At 42.2% G+C, this 17,931-nt stretch overlaps 1 protein-coding gene across 1 annotated transcript in view; it reads left to right on the forward strand.

Annotated features, from left to right (window-relative positions):
• The first annotated feature begins 3,459 nt into the window (after positions 1–3,459).
• LOC115119655 (NGFI-A-binding protein 1-like) overlaps positions 3,460–17,931 on the forward strand; it is a 39,587-nt gene continuing 25,115 nt past the window's right edge. The window contains exons 1-3 of the mRNA XM_065015979.1: positions 3,460–3,674; positions 14,333–15,147; positions 15,348–15,481. Coding sequence (XP_064872051.1) covers positions 3,650–3,674; positions 14,333–15,147; positions 15,348–15,481 — 974 coding nt within the window. The 5' untranslated portion in view covers positions 3,460–3,649. The remainder of the gene's footprint in view (positions 3,675–14,332; positions 15,148–15,347; positions 15,482–17,931) is intronic.

Genomic DNA, 17,931 nt, shown 5'->3' on the forward strand with positions numbered 1-17,931 from the left:
CGGAGTCAATCACCACCTTCCGGAGACACCTGAAACCCCACCTCTTTCAGGAATACCTAGGATAGGATAAAGTAATCCTTCTCACCCCCTCCCCCCTTAAAAGATTTAGATGCACTATTGTAAAGTGGCTGTTCCACTGGATGTCTTAAGGTGAACGCACCAATTTGTAAGTCGCTCTGGATAAGAGCGTCTGATAAATGACTTAAATGTAAATGTAAATAATATATGTATTATTATGGATTTATAATCAGCTATAATGGGGCTGTCATTTTGGACCGGGAACACAGAATTAATGAACATGAAACGAGCACAACAGAAGGGTTAAGACCACACAAGGGCTAGAGCATAGAAAAACTATACATACCTCGGCCTAAACATCAGCGCCACAGGTAACTTCCACAAACCTGTGAACGATGTGAGAGACGAGGCAAGAAGGACCTTCTATACCACCAAGAGGTACGTAAAATTTGACATACCAATTAGAATCTGTCTAAAAAATTTGTTACAGAACCCATTGCCCTTTATAGTTGTGAGATTTTGGGTCCACTCACCAACCAAGAATTCACAAAATTGGACAAAATCAAATTGAGACTGCATGCAGAATTCTACAAAAATATCCCCCGTGTGCAACTTAAAACACCAAATAATGCATGCAGAGCAGAATTAGGCCGATACCTGCTAATTATCAAAGTCCAGAAAAGAGACGCTAAATTCTACAACCACCTAAAAGGAAGCAATCCCCAAACCTTCCATAACAAAGCCATCACCTAAAGAGAAATGAACCTGTAGAAGAGCCCCCTAAGCAAGTGTAACGGATGTGAAACGGCTAGCTTAGTTAGCGGTGCGCGCTAAATAGCGTTTCAATCGGTGACATCACTTGCTCTGAGACCTTGAAGTAGTAGTTCCCCTTGCTCTGCAAGGGCTGTGGCTTTTGTGGAGCGATGGGTAACGATGCTTCGTGGGTGACTGTTGTTGATGTGTGCAGAGGGTACCTGGTTCGCACCCGGGTATGGGCGAGGGGACCGTCTAAAGTTATACTGTTACACAAGCTCGTCCTGGGTCTATGTTCACAAACAGAGCCCCAGGACAGCAACACAATTAGACCCAACCAAATCACGAGAAAACTAAAAGATAATTACTTGACACATTGGAAATAAAAAAAATTAAACCCAGAGAAAACTAGAATGCTTTTTGTCCCTAAACAGAGAGTACACAGTGAATACCTGACCACTGTGACTGACCCAAACTTAAGGAAAGCTTTGACTATGTAGAAACTCAGTGAGCATAGCCTTGCCATTGAGAAAGGCTGCCATAGGCAGGCCTGGCTCTCAAGAGAAGACAAGCTATGTTCACACTGCCCACAGAATGAGATGGAAACTGAGCTGCACTTCCTAACCTCCTGCCAAATGTATGACCATATTAGAGACACATATTTCCTTCAGATTGCACAGACCCACAAAGAATTCGGAAAAAAAACCCGTTTTGATAAACTCCCATATCTACTGGGGGAAATACCACAGTGTTCCATCACAGCAGCAAGATTTGTGACCTGTTGCCACTAGAAAAGGGCAACCAGTGAATAACAAACACCATTGTAAATACAACCCATATTTATGTTTATTTATTTTCCCTTTTGTACTTTAACTATTTGCACATCATTACAACACTGTAATATAGACATAATAAGACAATTGAAATGTCTTTATTCTTTTCGAACTTCCGTGAGTGCAATGTTTACTGTTAATTTGTATTGTTTATTTAACTGTTGTTTATTATCTACTTCACTTGCTTTGGCAATGTTAACATATGTTTCCCATGCCAATAATGTCCTTATATTGAATTGAGAGGTAGGGAGAGGAAGAGGAGAAGAAGATATATGAAAGGTAAAGAGAGAGGATGAGGGAGAGCCCATCCCTGGTGTCTGCTACTGAAGTAGTGTGTGTGTGTGTGTGTGTGTGTGTGTGTGTGTGTGTGTGTGTGTGTGTGCGCGTGTGAGGGAACGCGTTTAACTCTGCTTGTGAGGACCACGAGAATAGTAGAAGAACAAAAATTGGACCAAATGGGGATATTTTGTTAGTCCCCACAAGGTCAAATGCTATTTCTAGGGGGTTTAGGGTTAAGGTTAGAGTTAGTTTTAGGGTTAGAATTACGTTCAGGGTCAGGGTTAGGAGCTAGGGTTATGGTTAGGTTTAGGAGCTAGGGTTAGGGTTAGGGGTTAGAGAAAATATAATTTTGAATGGGAGTGAATTGTGTGTTCCCAGAAGGTTAGCTGTACAAGACTGTGTGTGTATGTGTGTTTGGAGAGGCTGCTTGCCTGCTAGCTGATTCACTCAGTGTGGGAGTGTAAATATCCTGTAGTGCCTGCTGCATGTGGGACCTCATCCTGTCCTCTCCCGCTCTGTCACTCTTTCTCCATCTCCTGTAGTTCATCTCTCTTCCTCCTCTCAGTCTGCCAGCACCAGTCCCTTTCCCCTGCCCTTTCTCTCCCTCCACCTCTCTCTCTCTCCCTCCACCTCTCTCCACCTATCTCTGATTCTCTCCCTCCACCTCTCTCCCTTTATCTCTCTCCACCTCTCTCTGATTCTCTCCCTCCACCTCTCTACCTTTACCTCTCTCCACCTATCTCTGATTCTCTCCCTCCACCTCTCTCCACCTATCTCTGATTCTCTCTCTCCACCTATCTCTGATTCTCTCCCTCCACCTATCTCTGATTCTCTCCCTCCACCTCTCTCCACCTATCTCTGATTCTCTCCCTCCACCTCTCTCTGATTCTCTCCCTCCACCTCTCTCTTAACCTCTCTACTCCTCTCTCTCTCTCCCTTCACCTCTCTCTCTATCTCTCTCCTCCTATCTCTCTGTCTCTCTTCCTCCACCTCTCCCCCTCGTTGACCTAAATTACTCCTCTCTTGATCTTTTTCTCTCTCTTTCCCTGTCTTCTCTCTCTCTTTCTCTTTCGCTCTTTCTCCTCTCTCCTTCCATCTTTCTCAGATATCTCTCGCTTTATCATTGGACACCGTCTATTATCAGAATGGTTCAGAGTTCAGTGTAATGTAAATGTCCCCTGTCTATTTTTTTTTACAGCATCTTCATAGCACTTTATGTAACCAAGCACAGGAGTTGTTAGCATAATGCTGTTGTTTTTACTGTTCTCTTACCGTGGGACTGAAAAAAAATAAGTGAAAAGAAGGTGGCAATGGAACACACTTGAATCGCAACAAAAACATAGTGGAGATGTTGTCCCAAAGACAGTAAAATAGGCGACATAATGCTTGGGGAACCGCTGCTTATTTGGTTGACAGTGTTAATTGACATTTGGGCGTAGACCTATTTTCAGTATGCTACAATTGGCTTTTCAAAAATGAAGTCCAACCTCTGCCATCCCTCTGACCGCGGTCGCTGCCTGGTGTGATAGGATGCTTGGTGTTCCACACAGCGGCTCCCACGCCCCCCAGACACACACGTGTGGATCTGCGTCACGCAGTCGCGTGGGAGTGAGAGATGTAGCGAGGGAGGAGCAGCCCAACAGTAGGGGAGTTGGGTGGAACGTATAGTTAGCAGGTCCTTTATTCTAAACCTATATTTCACGTACTCATAATTTGTTTTCTCGCCGTGAGAGAACAGAGAAGTGAAGAACGGAACGAGAGGTTGGATGAGCGACGTGAAGAGTTCTGCAGGTAGGCTATAGATGTTTTCTTTCCTTTTCTAGCAGGGCGCAAACTTGAGACGCATCAGTAGACGATCTTGGTTGGACTTTAACAGGCTAAATAATGTTGTAGACATGAAATGGCATGACCAATATCACAAAGAAGGGACTGGGAGTGATAAGACTAATTGTTGATAAGCGTACCTATTGTTGATGAAGTGCACGTCCTGTAAGCGTCATTCATTCTGTTGGCACATAAACTAATTGATACGTTTTGTATGACTTTTGTATGCGGAGAGTAGAGTTGTGAACTGCTGTGCATTTTGGGCAACAATGACAGTGGAAGCGGGACGGAGTTTTTAGGCTAGTCTATGAGGGGGGAAACTCAAACCCATTATTCCCGGGCGCAGGGACACAACCGGTGGGCGTCTACACTACCCCAATGTGTTGTCACTACTCAAAACATTTAAGGAATATGAAGAAACCTGTTGCACTTAATATATCTGAGTACAGTTAATTAAAGTGATTTTGTTGTCATTACTAAAACCGAAAATTCCAACAACAACAAAAACACACACAGCTGAAGTCTACTGATGCACCTGTGCGTCAACCTAATTAACATTTAAAAAAATCCCCATCAAAATCCGCCAGTTTAAACGAGAGAGATCCGTTTTTTGTTGTTGTTGCATGGGCTGCATCTCAATCCACCACATCCGCCTTGTCGGCCTTCAGCATCTGCAGTGGAAAGTGGCAGAGCTACAGCACTGTTTGACAGACTAGGAGATATCCAGGAAATCAGTTTTACCAGGAAAACATCTGGAGTGACTGAACCATTTGGGTTACAAACTAATATGACCCCACTATGTACTGTAATTTTTTTTTGATTCAGGTGGTTAGTAAACTATACTTGAAAATACAATTATTTTGACTTAAGTTTTTTGTTGTCATCTTTAGTGATTATAATTACTACTTTACTGGATTAAAAAAAGTCCAGAGATGAAATGCATGAATCCTTGTTTAACACTAAGACACGATCATTGAAAGTAAAAAATAAATAAATATATATATATATATATATATATATCTATCTCATAGATACAGGACAAAACTGTTATTCCTTACGATGAGGTTTTTGAATGTCTTTGTCTGTTCTTAATTTCTATGGGCTATAGGGGCAGCAGGGTAGCCTAGTGTTTAGAGTGGTTAGAACATTGGACTAGGAACCGGAAGGTTGCAAGTTCAAATCCCCGAGCTGACAAGGTACAAATCTGTCGTTCTGCCCCTGAACAGGCAGGTAACCCACTGTTCCTAGGCCGTCATTGAAAATAAGAATTTGTTCTTAACTGACTTGCCTAGTTAAATAAAGGTAAAATAAATTAAAAAAAATAATGCCTGACCCGCATGCAATATTTTTTATCAAATAATTGTTTCATATTTTTTCAGATACCAACAGGGGTCCTAAAATTCCAATATCGAATAGCTAAACTACCCCCCCATTTTGAGAAAGTTAGAGGACGTTTACTATAAAACTTAAATTCATAGGCGTTTATTTGCTTTAATCACTGGACACAACAGCCGCTAATTAGAGACAGGCGTCGATTTCCTTAATGCATAAAGCTTTTGCTAATTTGCATAGTTAATTGTTTAATTCCAGAATTTTAATCAATTTCTTAATTTCCTGCAATAATGTGTTCACACAATGTCATGTTTCTTTTGTCTTCGTATGCCTCTATAAAAAATAATTTCCCTTGACAGAATAATTAATTATTCTCCTCTTTTGACCGTGCATTTTCGTCAGTTCGTACTTACGCCACTAGAAGGTGATCAGATGATTTCTAGGGCTCTGTTCTCTCGAAATGGTTGATTGTTTTTGTGCTTGCCGGTTACCTAGCGGTTCTCAGCTGTTACCAGCCAATGGCTAGCAGTTTCTTACTGCCAATAATAGAGGATGATTGCCATAATTTGTTCAAATCAAATGTTAAACCTCATAAACAATTCATGGTAATCTTGTAAACAATTAATTTAGACCAGGTGTTTATTTGCTGAAATGTATGCTGGTGCCTGGCTATGAAAAGTGACAGGCGGCTATTTGAGTTGAGTTGAATTGAAGTTTTACGTTATTTTTTTAAAACCTTTGTTTAACTAGGAAAGTCAGTTAAAAACTCATTCTTATTTACAATGACAGCCTGGGAAGTTGTACAGTACAAGGTTAACTGCCTTGTTCAGGGGCAGAACGACAGATTTTTACCTTGGCAGCTCAGGGATTCGATCCGGCAACCGTGCGGTTACTGGCCCACTAGGCTACCTGCCCGCTCCAGCACAGGGTATGTGCACAGCTGTCTCTGTAGTGTCCTGGGTAAGGGTGTGTGTAGGTAGACTAGGTGTGTGTGTCGCTCTAGTGTGCTGGGTTAGGCTGTGTGTAGTTAAGCAAGGTGTAAAGCTTTTTCCACGGTGTCTGACTTTGGACGGGGGAAAAAGGAAGCCCATGCAGCACCTGTCTGTCTGGATCAGGGTGACTCATAGACAGGGAGAGAAGGGGAAGGAGGGAGAGGCAGGGGCGAGAAGGAGAGAGAGGCAGGGGCGAGAAGGAGGGGAGAGAGAGAGGTGGGGGGAGGAGTGTGGGAGAGGATATGTGGACTAGTAAGTGACTGAGAGAAAGAAGATAACAGAGAGATACTGACATTACCACCATGCTAGCTGCACTCATCCTCTAGCCTTCTTGCCCTGTCCAATTGTAATTTATCTTTAATTGAGATGTCAACTGACTACATTTAGGAGTACTGGGCCTCAGCCACAGAGCAGTGGGACTCAGCCACAGAGCAGTGGGACTCAGCCACAGAGCAGTGGGCAGAGCAGTGGGACTCAGCCACAGAGCAGTGGGCAGAGCAGTGGGACTCAGCCACAGAGCAGTGGGCAGAGCAGTGGGACTCAGCCACAGAGCAGTGGGACTCAGCCACAGAGCAGTGGGCAGAGCAGTGGGACTTAGCCACAGAGCAGTGGGACTCAGCCACAGAGCAGTGGGAAGAGCAGTGGGACTCAGCCACAGAGCAGTGGGCAGAGTAGTGGGACTCAGCCACAGAGCAGTTCGTCACGACTGTATAGTATGGATGTTTGAATCTCAATGCTACATTCAAATCTCCCTACCATGATATCATTCAAATATCCCTACCATGATATTCAGATTTCCCTAACATGATATCTAATCCAATATGACACCAATGTCGATGAAACTTCAAAAATCAACTTGATTGGAGGTACCCAACACACTCCCTGCCTCTTGTCATGAGCCGTCCGGCATTAGGAAAAAAAGACAAGGTCTTGGCCCGACCGAGCTCAATATCTAGGCATTGGATAAGAACGAGACTACAGCATCTATAAAGTGATCATTAAACTTGCCACCTTGTCGGACTGAAAACGTTTATGGGGCAACAGTTTTGATTAAATGTATAATATGTCGCTCTCACGTGCTAATTTCTGTCAATTAAGAACCAACGATATGCTACATTTTTTTTTAGCATTTCTGACTATGCTAACGTCTATTTTAGCCGAAGCGCAGAGTTCTAACACTGGGTCGGTTGCTCGGCAACAACACAGTTGCTTGCATCAGACTGACAGTCATAAGAAGCCTATGTGAACTAACCTAGGATACTGTAAATAGCTAGCTACAGTGCCTTCAGAAAGTATTCATACCCCTTATTCCACATTTTGTTGTGTTACAGCATGCATTCTAAATGGATAAAACACTTTTTTCATCTCACCCATCTAAACACAGTACCCAATAATGACCAAGTGAAAACAGAAATATGAAATACAGAAATATCTAATAGAAAAAGTACATTTCTTTGCCACATTTTTTGCAGTATTACTTAAAGATGCACCATGCGGAAATCACTCCACCATTTCTTGCTTCCTGAAATTATAATAGTTCGCTTAATTTTGTGACGAACAAGCGTAGTGTAAAGAATCATTGTACCATTTAAACCGTGAAATATATAGTTTTCATACCCCCACATTTTTTTTTTCTCAGTTGTTTGGAGTAGAAAACTGAAAGTAAAAGATGCAAAAATGAAATTTTAAAAACGGAAAGCATAGAAATAGAACATATCTACCACTTCTTAGACTTGCTTTCTATATGAATTTGGTCAGGTCGCCCAAAAAGTGACATATTGCAGCTTTAAGTGCCTCGTTGAACTGTACAGACGTCCTTCTTTTCACTCTGTCATTTAGGTTAGTGTTGTGGAGTAACTACATTTTCAGTTTTCTCATATCTCAACTATTAAACTCTGCAACTGTTTTAAAATCACTATGAGGCCAATGGTGAAATCTCTGAGCAGTTTCCTTCCTCTCCGGCAACTGAGTTAGGAAAGACGTATGTATCTTTGTAGTGACTGGGTGTATTGATACACCATCCATAGTGTAATTAATAACTAGGGATATTCAGCATCTGCTTTATTTTTTTTTTACCCATCTACCAATCAGTGCCCTTTGCGAGGCATTGAAAAACCTCCCTGGTCTTTGTTGTTGAATTTGTGCTTGAAATTCACTACTCGATTGAGGGACCTTACAGATAATTATATGTCTGAGATTGGGTACTCATTCAAAAATCATGCTAACAACTTTTATTGAACATGGAATGAGTCCATGCAACTTATTATGCGACTTGTATATTTCTACTCCTGAACTTATTGAGGCCATAACAAAGGGTTGAATACTTACTGACTCAATACATTTCAGCTTTTAATGCTTTATTAATTAAAAAATATTCTACAAACAAAATTCCACTTTGAAATTATGGGGTATGTAGATCAGTGACACAAAATATCAATGTGATCAATTTTAAGGAGTGTGAGAACTTTCTGCAGGTACTGTTGGTTACTTTTCCCACATTTTGTTATGTCGCAGCCTTATTGTGCATTTTTTTCATTTAGTCCATTTTACATCAATCTACACACAATACCCCATATTGACAGAATTTTTTGCAAATGTATTAAAAATAAAAAACAGAAATACCTTATTTACATAAGTATTCAGACCCTTTGCTCACGTGCATCCTGTTTCCATTGATCATCCTTGAGATGTTTCTACAACTTCATTGGAGTCCATCTGTGGTAAATTCAATTGATTGGACATGATTTGGAAAGGCACACACCTGTCTATATAAGGTCCCACAGTTGACAGTGCATGTCAAAGCACAAAGAAGTTGTCCGTAGAGCTCTGAGACAGGATGTGTCAAGGAACAGATTTGGGGAAGGGTACCAAAAAATGTCTGCAGCATTGAAGGTACAAGAACACAGTATCCGCCATCATTCTTAAATGGATGAAGTTTCGAACCACCAAGACTCTTCCTGGAGCTCGCTGCCTGGCCAAACTGAGCAATCAAGCCTTGGTCAGGGAGGTGACCAAGAACCCGATGGTCACTCTGACAAAGCTCTAGAGTTCCTCTGTTGAGATGGGAGAACCTTCCAGAAGGCCAACCATCTATGCAGCACTCCACCGATCAGGCCTTTATGGTAGAGTGACCAGGCGGAAGCCACTCCTCGGTAAAAGGCACATGACAGCCCGCTTGGAGTTTGCCAAAAGGCACCTGAAGACTGACCATGAGAAACAAGATTCTCTGGTCTGATGAAACCAAGATTGAACTATTTGGCCTGAATGCCAAGCGTCACATCTGGAGGTAACCTGGCACCATCCCTACGGTGAAGCGTGGTGGTGGCAGCATCATGCTGTGGGGGTGTTTTTCAGGGACTGGGAGACAAGTCACGATTGAGGCAAAGATGAACGGAGCAAAGTACAGGGAGATCTTTGATGAAAACCTGCTCCAGAGTGCTCAGGACCTCACACTGGGGCGAAGGTTAACCTTCCAACAGGACAGCAACCCTAAGCACACAGCCATGACAACGCAGGAGTGTCTTTGGGACAAGTCTCTGAATGTCCTTGAGTGGCCCAGCCAGAGCCCGGACTTGAACCCGATCGGACATCTCTGGATAGATCTGAAAATAGCTGTGCAGCAATGCTCCTCATCCAACCTGACAGAGCTTGAGGGGATCTGCAGAGAATAATGGAAGAAACTCCCCAAATACAGGTGTGCCCAGCTTGTAGCGTCATAACCAAGAAGACTTGAGGCTGTATTCGCTGCCAAAGGTGCTTCAACAAAGTACTGAGTAAAGGGTCTGAATAATTATGTAAATGTAATATATATATTATTTATACAGTAGCAGTGAAAAGTTTGAACACACCTGGGGTGGCAGGGTAGCCTAGCGGTTAGAGCATTGGACTAGTAACCGGAAGGTTGCAAGTTCATATCCCCGAGCTGACAAGGTCATTCTGTCATTCTGCCCCTGAACAGGCAGTTAACCCACTGTTCCTAGGCCGTCATTGAAAATAAGAATTTGTTCTTAACTGACTTGCCTAGTTAAATAAAGGTCAAAATTCCATGGTTTTCTTTATTTTTACGATTTTCTACATTTTAGAATAATAGTGAAGACAACAAACTATGAAATAACACATATTGTCATGTCGTAATCAAAAAAGTGTCGAACAAATCCAAATATATTTGAGATTCTTCAAAGTAACCACCCTTTGCCCTGATGACAGCTTTGCACACTCTTGGCATTCTCTCAACCAGCTTCATTAGGTGCATTTCAATTAATGCTTTTTTGGTTACTACATGATTCCATATGTGTTATTTCATAGTTCCGATGTCTTTACTATTATTCTACACTGTATGAGTAGGTGTGTCCAAACTCTTCATTGGTACTGTGTATAAAGTAGCAAACATTTTTTTTAAAACATAAAAAACATACACTCAATTAGTATTTGGTAGCATTGCCTTTAAATCGTTTAACTTGGGTCAAACGTTTCAGGTAGCCTTCCACAAGCTTCCCACGATAAGTAAGGTGAATTGTGGCCCATTCCTCCTGACAGAGCTGGTGGAACTGAGTCAGGTTTGTAGGCCTCTTTGCTCGCACACGTTTTTTCAGTTCTGCCCACAAATTTTCTATAGGATTGAGGTCAGGGCTTTGTGATGGCCACTCCAATACCTTGACTTTGTTGTCCTTACGCCATTTTGCCACAACTTTGGAAGAAGATTTGGGGTCATTGTCAATTTGGAGGACCCGTTTGCGACCAAGCTTTAACTTCCTGACTGATGTTTTGTGATGTTGCTTCAATATTATCCACATAATTTTCCTTCATGTTCCATCAATTTTGTGAAGGGCACCAGTCCCTCCTAAGGCAAAGCACCCCCGCAACATGATGCTGCCACCCCCGTGCATCACGGTCGGGATGGTGTTCTTCGGCTTGCAAGCCTCCCCCTTTTTCCTCCATACATAACAATGGTCATTATGGCCAAACAGTTCTATTTTTGTTTCATCAGACCAGAGGACATTTCTCCAAAAAGTACGAACTTTGTCCCCATGTGCAGTTGGAAACCGTAGTCTGGCTTTTTTTATGGCGGTTTTGGAGCAGTGTCTTCTTCCTTTCTGAGCGGCCTTTCAGGTTATGTCGATATAGGACTCGTTTTACTGTGGATATAAATACTTTTGTACCTGTTTCCTCCAGCATCTTCACAAGACTCTTTGCTGTTGTTCTGGGATTGATTTGCACTTTTCGCACTAAAGTATGTTAATCTCTAGGAGAGAGAACGCGTCTCCTTCCTGAGTGGTATGACGGCTGCGTGGTCACATGGTGTTTATACTTTTGTACTATTGTTTGTACAGATGAACGTGGTACCTTCAGGCATTTATAAATTGTTCCCAAGAATGAACCATACTTGTGGAGGTCTACAATTTGTTTTCTTCTGAGGTATGATTTATTTTTTCCCCCATGATGTCAAGCAAAGAGGCACTGAGTTTGTAGGTAGACCTTAAAACACATCCACAGGTAAATTGTCAATTAGCCCATGACATCATTTTCTCGACTTTTCCAAGCTGTTTAAAGGCACAGTCAACTTAGTGCATGTAAACTTCTGACCCACTGGAATTGTGATACAGTGAATTATAAGTGAAATAATCTGTCTGTAAACAATTGTTGGAAAAATTACTTGTGTCATGCACAAAGTAGATGTCTTAACTGACTTGCCAAAACTATAGTTTGTTAACAAGAAATTTGTGGAGTGGTTGAAAATGAGTTTTAATGACTCCAACCTAAGTGTATGTAAACTTCCGACTTCAACTGTAGGTAGCCAGCTAGCTAGCTAATGTTAGCTAATGTTAGGTTGCTTGTCCAAAGTCCAGCAGCTAGCCTCTCTCGCTAACAACAGTCAGCTGAAAGCTAGCTAGATTTATTTGTATTGATTTGTCAGTAAGATACAGGCATCTTTCCTATCTCAGTTGACAGAGAGGAAGGAAACCACTCAGGGATTTCACAATGAAGCCAATGGTGTGTAATGGCTGTGATAGGAGAAAACTGAGGATGGATCGACAACATTGTAGTTACTCCACAATATTAACCTAATTGATAGAGTGAAAAGAAGGAAGCCTGTACATAATACAATTATTCCAAAACATGCATCCTGTTTGCAATAAGGCACTACACTAAAACTGCTAAAAATGTGGCAATTAACTTTAAAATTAACTTTTTGTCCTGAATACAAAGTGTTATGTTTGTGGCCAATCCAACACAACACATCATTGAGTACCACTCACCATATTTTCAAGCATGGTGGTAGCTGCATTATGTTATGGGTATGCTTGTCATTGGCAAGGACTAGAGGGTTTTGGGTATACATCTAAACAGAATAGTGCTATGCACAGGCAAAATCCTAGAGGAAAACCTGGTTCTGTCTGATTTCCAACAGACACTGGGAGACAAATTCACCATTGGACAATAATCTTAAACACAAGGCCAAAAATACACTGGAGTTGCTTTCCAAGACAACATTGAATGTTCCTGAGTGGCCTAGTTACAATTCTGACTTAAATCAGCTTGGAAATCTATGGCTAGACTTGAAAATGGCTGTCTAGCAATGATCAACAACCAACTTGAAAGAGCTTGAAGAATTCAAAAAAAGTTTAAAAGTGCAAATATTGTACAATCCAGGTATGCAAAGCTCTTAGAGACTTACCCAGAAGGACTCACAGCTGTGATCACTGCTAACGGTGATTTTAACATGTATTGACTCAGGGGTGTGAATACTTATGTAAATTTGATATTTTTCCATTTCATTTCCAATACATTTAGAAAACCTTCTAAAAACACATTTTCACTTTGTGATTATCAATTTTGAATTCAGGCTGTAACAGGCTGCAAAATGTGGAATAAGTCAAGGGGTATGAAAACTGGGATTGAGTTGATTTATAATTGCACATTGGGATTGGCTGAAGTGTTTGTGTGTGTGTGTGTGTGAAATTCTCAGTGCACAACCCACTTTTTGTGCGCAGATGCAGTGCAATGTAATGTAAATGGGCCACTGTGATAGACAGCAACCTGCCTTGTTGCTCCATTTCACTCCCTACTCCCTGTCACTCTTCTCACTGGCTCTGTTGGGTAGCTAGCTATAAACTGTACTGGGGACAGGGAGTGGGGGAGGAATTCACACATACAATACATACACACACAATGGTTGACTCCATGCTGAGAGAGAGACTACTAGAATCTGAAGTCAAATGTCTACTCTTTGCTGATGATCTGGTGCTTCTGTCCCCAACCAAGGTGGGCCTACAGTAGCAATTAGATCTTCTGCACAGATTCTGTCAGACCTGGACCCTGACAGTATATTTCAGTAAGACAAAAATAATGGTGTTCCAAAAAAGTTGCCAGGACCACAAATACAAATTACAACTAGATACCATTGCCCTAGAGCACACAAAAAAACTATACATACCTCGGCCTTAACATCAGTGCAACAGGTTACTACCACAACCCTGTGAGAGATAGAGAGCGAGAGAGAGGAAAATGTTTTAAAGAGCAGGTGCTTCTACACCTGCATTGCTTGCTGTTTGGGGTTTTAGGCTGGGTTTCTGTACAGGTGCTTCTACACCTGCATTGCTTGCTGTTTGGGGTTTTAGGCTGGGTTTCTGTACAGGTGCTTCTACACCTGCATTGCTTGCTGTTTGGGGTTTTAGGCTGGGTTTCTGTATAGCACTTTGAGATATCAGCTGATGTACGAAGGGCTATATAAATAAATTTGATTTGATTTGATAAACCTTCCAATAGTGAACAGGATAACATTATCTTGATCTACAATGCCTAACGGATCTAAAGAGAGAGCGAGCAACTACGTGTGCTGAAGAGTATGTATGATGTGTAACTCTCCCTGGTCTCCAGGAGTGTTGCATGCTGGGATGGATTCAGAGCTGCCTCTCTGTGTCTGCATGCTCCACTGCTTCATGTTCTCTATCCCTCTAATCTACAGGACATTAGAAGTGTATATATCTGGTATATTTTTGCTGTGTTTTTTATATTCATAGATTATTTATGATTTATTTATTGTTCAGGTCTTTCACGGCTGAAATGTACTTTGTATTTCTGGAGTTTGACTATGAACAATTTATTTGTATTATGTGCATGTTGCTGGTTTTAGAATTTCATAGTGGTTTTCACAGTGTTAAGACTATCACTTCTCAGACTTGACATAGCATGTTATGTCATCATTTTTATGACTGTTAAAGTATATGGCAATAGTGTGTGTGTGTGTTCTGTCAGGTATGTTGGCAGCATTGAAACTAAGTTGTCAGTGTGTTCTGTCAGGGATGGCGGCGGTGTTACCCAGGACCCTTGGGGAGCTCCAGCTCTACAGGATCCTCCAGAGGGCCAACCTGCTGTCTTACTACGGGGCCTTCATCCAGCAGGGTGGCGACGACGTGCAGCAGCTGTGTGAGGCGGCCGAGGAGGAGTTCCTGGAGATCATGGCCCTGGTGGGCATGGCCAGCAAGCCCCTCCATGTTAGGAGGCTCCAGAAGGCCCTGCGAGACTGGGTCACCAACCCGGCCCTTTTCAACCAGCCCCTGGCCTCTCTCCCTGTCTGCAGCATCCCTGTCTACAAGCTGGAAGCTAACGGTAATTCTAAGACTAGCGCCCACGTCACGGTGCCCACTCTACTGGCGGCGGAATGTGTGGGGGCGTCAGGGGTGGGGGGCGAGGGACGAGGATGTTCGGCCTCTGGGTCTCCAGTGCAGATTGGCAGCGAACCTCGTTTCTGGGGCTCCTTGTCCTCTCGCGGCGGGGGAGCGGAGAGCGAGCGAAGCCTGTCCCCTGCTGAGATGACCCTGGGTCTGGGTTCTCCCTCGCCGCCGTCCCCCCGCAGCGAGGAGGTACTAGATGCCGCAGCGTTGAGGTCGCTGGCAGAGTGTGTGGAGCGGCTGGCCCAGGCGCTGCCCCGGAGCGACCCGTCCGAGGTGAAGGAGGGGCTGCGGGGCAACAAGAAGCTGTCCAAGGTGATCTGCCACATCCTGGACATGGAGGAGGAGGACCCGAGGAGGGAAGAAGAGATACGCAAGTACAGCGCAATCTACGGACGCTTTGACTCCAAGAGGAAGGATGGCAAGCACTTCACACTTCACGAGGTAGATGGGGAAAGAGGGTGTTTGTGCATGTGTCTGTTTGTGTCTGTTTGTTTGTGTGTGGCATCAGTGTGCAAAAAAGTAACATTTTCAGATATTTGGGAACTTGATTGTTGTCATTCAACTTTGAGAACTCGTTATAACAATGACCCTCCAACTCCTCTTCTTCCCCTCCTCTCCTCCTCCCCCTTCTCTGTGTCTAGCTGACAGTGAATGAGGCAGCAGCTCAGTTGTGTATGAAGGAGGTCTCCCTGCTGACCAGGAGAGAAGAGTTGTTTGGTCTGGCTAGACAGGTCTCTCGCGAGGTCACCTACAAGTACACCTACAGGACTAGCAAGTGAGAACACACACACGTGCGCGCACACACACACACACACACTGAAAGTAGTGTGATTTCGTAAGCAGTCCAAGCATCAGGAGGATGAATGGAAATACTTTCAATGTGTATAAAGGTAATCCTCCTAATGGGTCATAAAAAGAAAACATATATATATATATATATATATATATATATATATATATATATATATATATATATACAGTGGGGCAAAAAAGTATTTAGTCAGCCACCAATTGTGCAAGTTCTCCCACTTAAAAAGATGAGAGAGGCCTATAATTTTCATCATAGGGACACTTAAACTATGACAGACGAAATGAGAAAAAAAATCCAGAAAATCACATTGTAGGATTTTTAATGAATTTATTTGCAAATTATGGTGGAAAATAAGCATTTGGTCACCTACAAACAAGCATGATTTCTGGCTCTCACAGACCTGTAACTTATTCTTTAAGAGGCTCCTCTGTCCTCCACTCGTTACCTGTATTAATGGCACCTGTTTGAACTCGTTATCAGTATAAAATACACCTGTCCACAACCTCAAACAGTCATAGTATATATATATATATATACAGTTGAAGTTGGAAGTTTACTTACACTTAGGTTGGAGTCATTAAAACTTGTTTATCAACCACTCCACAAATTTCTTGTTAACAAACTATAGTTTTGGTAAGTCGGGTAGGACATCTACTTTGTGCATGACACAAGTCATTTTTCCAACAATTGCTTACAGACAGATTATTTCACTTCTAATTCACGGTATCACAATTCCAGTGGGTCAGAAGTTTACAAACATTATGTTGACTGTGCCTTTAAACAGCTTGGAAAATTCCAGAAAATTATGTGATGGCTTTAGAAGCTTCTGATAGGCTAATTTGAGTCAATTGGAGGTGTACCTGTGGATGTATTTCAAGGCCTACCTTCGAACGTAGTGCCTCTTTGCTTGACATCATGGGAAAATCAAAAGAAATCAGCCAAGACCTCAGAAAAGAAAATAGTAGACCTCCACAAGTCTGGTTCATCCTTGGGAGCCATTTCCAAATGCATGAAGGTACCACGTTCATCTGTACAAACAATAGTACGCAAGTATAAACACCATGGCACCACGCAGCCGTCATACCGCTCAGGAAGGAGACGCGTTCTGTCCCCTAGAGATTAACGTACTTTGGTGCGAAACGTGCAACTCATTCCCAGAACAACAGCAAAGGACCTTGTGAAGATGCTGGAGGAAACAGGTACAAAAGTATCTATATCCACAGTAAAACAAATCCTATATCGACATAAACTGAAAGGCCACTCAGCAAGGAAGAAGCTACTGCTCCAAAACCGCCATAAAAAAGCCAGACTACAGTTTGCAACTGCACATGGGGACAAAGACCGTAGTTTTTGGAGAAATGTCCTCTGGTCTGATGAAACAAAAATAGAGCTGTATGGCCATAATGACCATCGTTATGTTTGGAGGGGAAAGGGGGAGGCTTGCAAGCCCAAGAACACCATCCCAACTGTGAAGCACGGGGGTGGCATCATCATGTTGTGGGGGTGCTTTTCTGCAGGAGGGACTGGTGCACTTCACAAAATAGATGGCATAATGAGGGGGGGAAAGTATGTGGATATATTGCAACATAAGCAACATCTCAAGACATCACTCAGGAAGTTAAGGCTTGGTCGCAAATGGGTCTTCCAGATGAACAATGAGCCCAAACATACTTCCAAAGTTGTGGCAAAATGGCTTAAGGACAACAAAGTCAAGGTATTAGAGTGGCCATCACAAATCCCTGACCTCAATCCTATAGAAAATTTGTGGGCAGTACTGAAAAAGCGTGTGCGAGCAAGGAGGCCTAAAAACCTGACTCGGTTACACCAGCTCTTTCAGGAGGAATGGGCCAAAATTCACCCAATTGAACAATTTAAAGGCAATGCTACCAAACACTCATTGAGTGTATGTAAACTTCTGACCCACTGGTAATGTGATGAAAGAAATAAAAGCTGAAATAAATCATTCTCTCTACTATTATTCTGACATTTCACATTCTTAAAATAAAGTGGTGATCCTAACTGACCTAAAACAGGGATTTTTTACTGGGATTAAATGTCAGGAATTCTGCTAAACAGAGTTTAAATGTATTTGGCTTAGGTGTATGTAAACGTCCGACTTAAACTGTAAAAAGTATTTAATAAGGATATTTAATTAATTCAGATCTAGGATGTGTTATTTTAGTGTTCCCTTTATTTTTTTGAGCAGTGTATATTTATTTTCTATATAGAAAAGAGGATTAGAAATTATGCGAGTTATGTTATTTGATATTCTAATTCTATATTCTAATTTCATAGCTGATCAATCCCTGATAAAATACTTTTATTTGACAGCATTGCCTTCTCATGACTGGTCCTTGAGAATAAAGTTGAAATAGAAAATACCACATGAGTTATTTGAGTATAAAATCTCATGT

Source organism: Oncorhynchus nerka, linkage group LG3 (genome assembly GCF_034236695.1).
Source record: "Oncorhynchus nerka isolate Pitt River linkage group LG3, Oner_Uvic_2.0, whole genome shotgun sequence".
NCBI lineage: Eukaryota > Metazoa > Chordata > Actinopteri > Salmoniformes > Salmonidae > Oncorhynchus > Oncorhynchus nerka.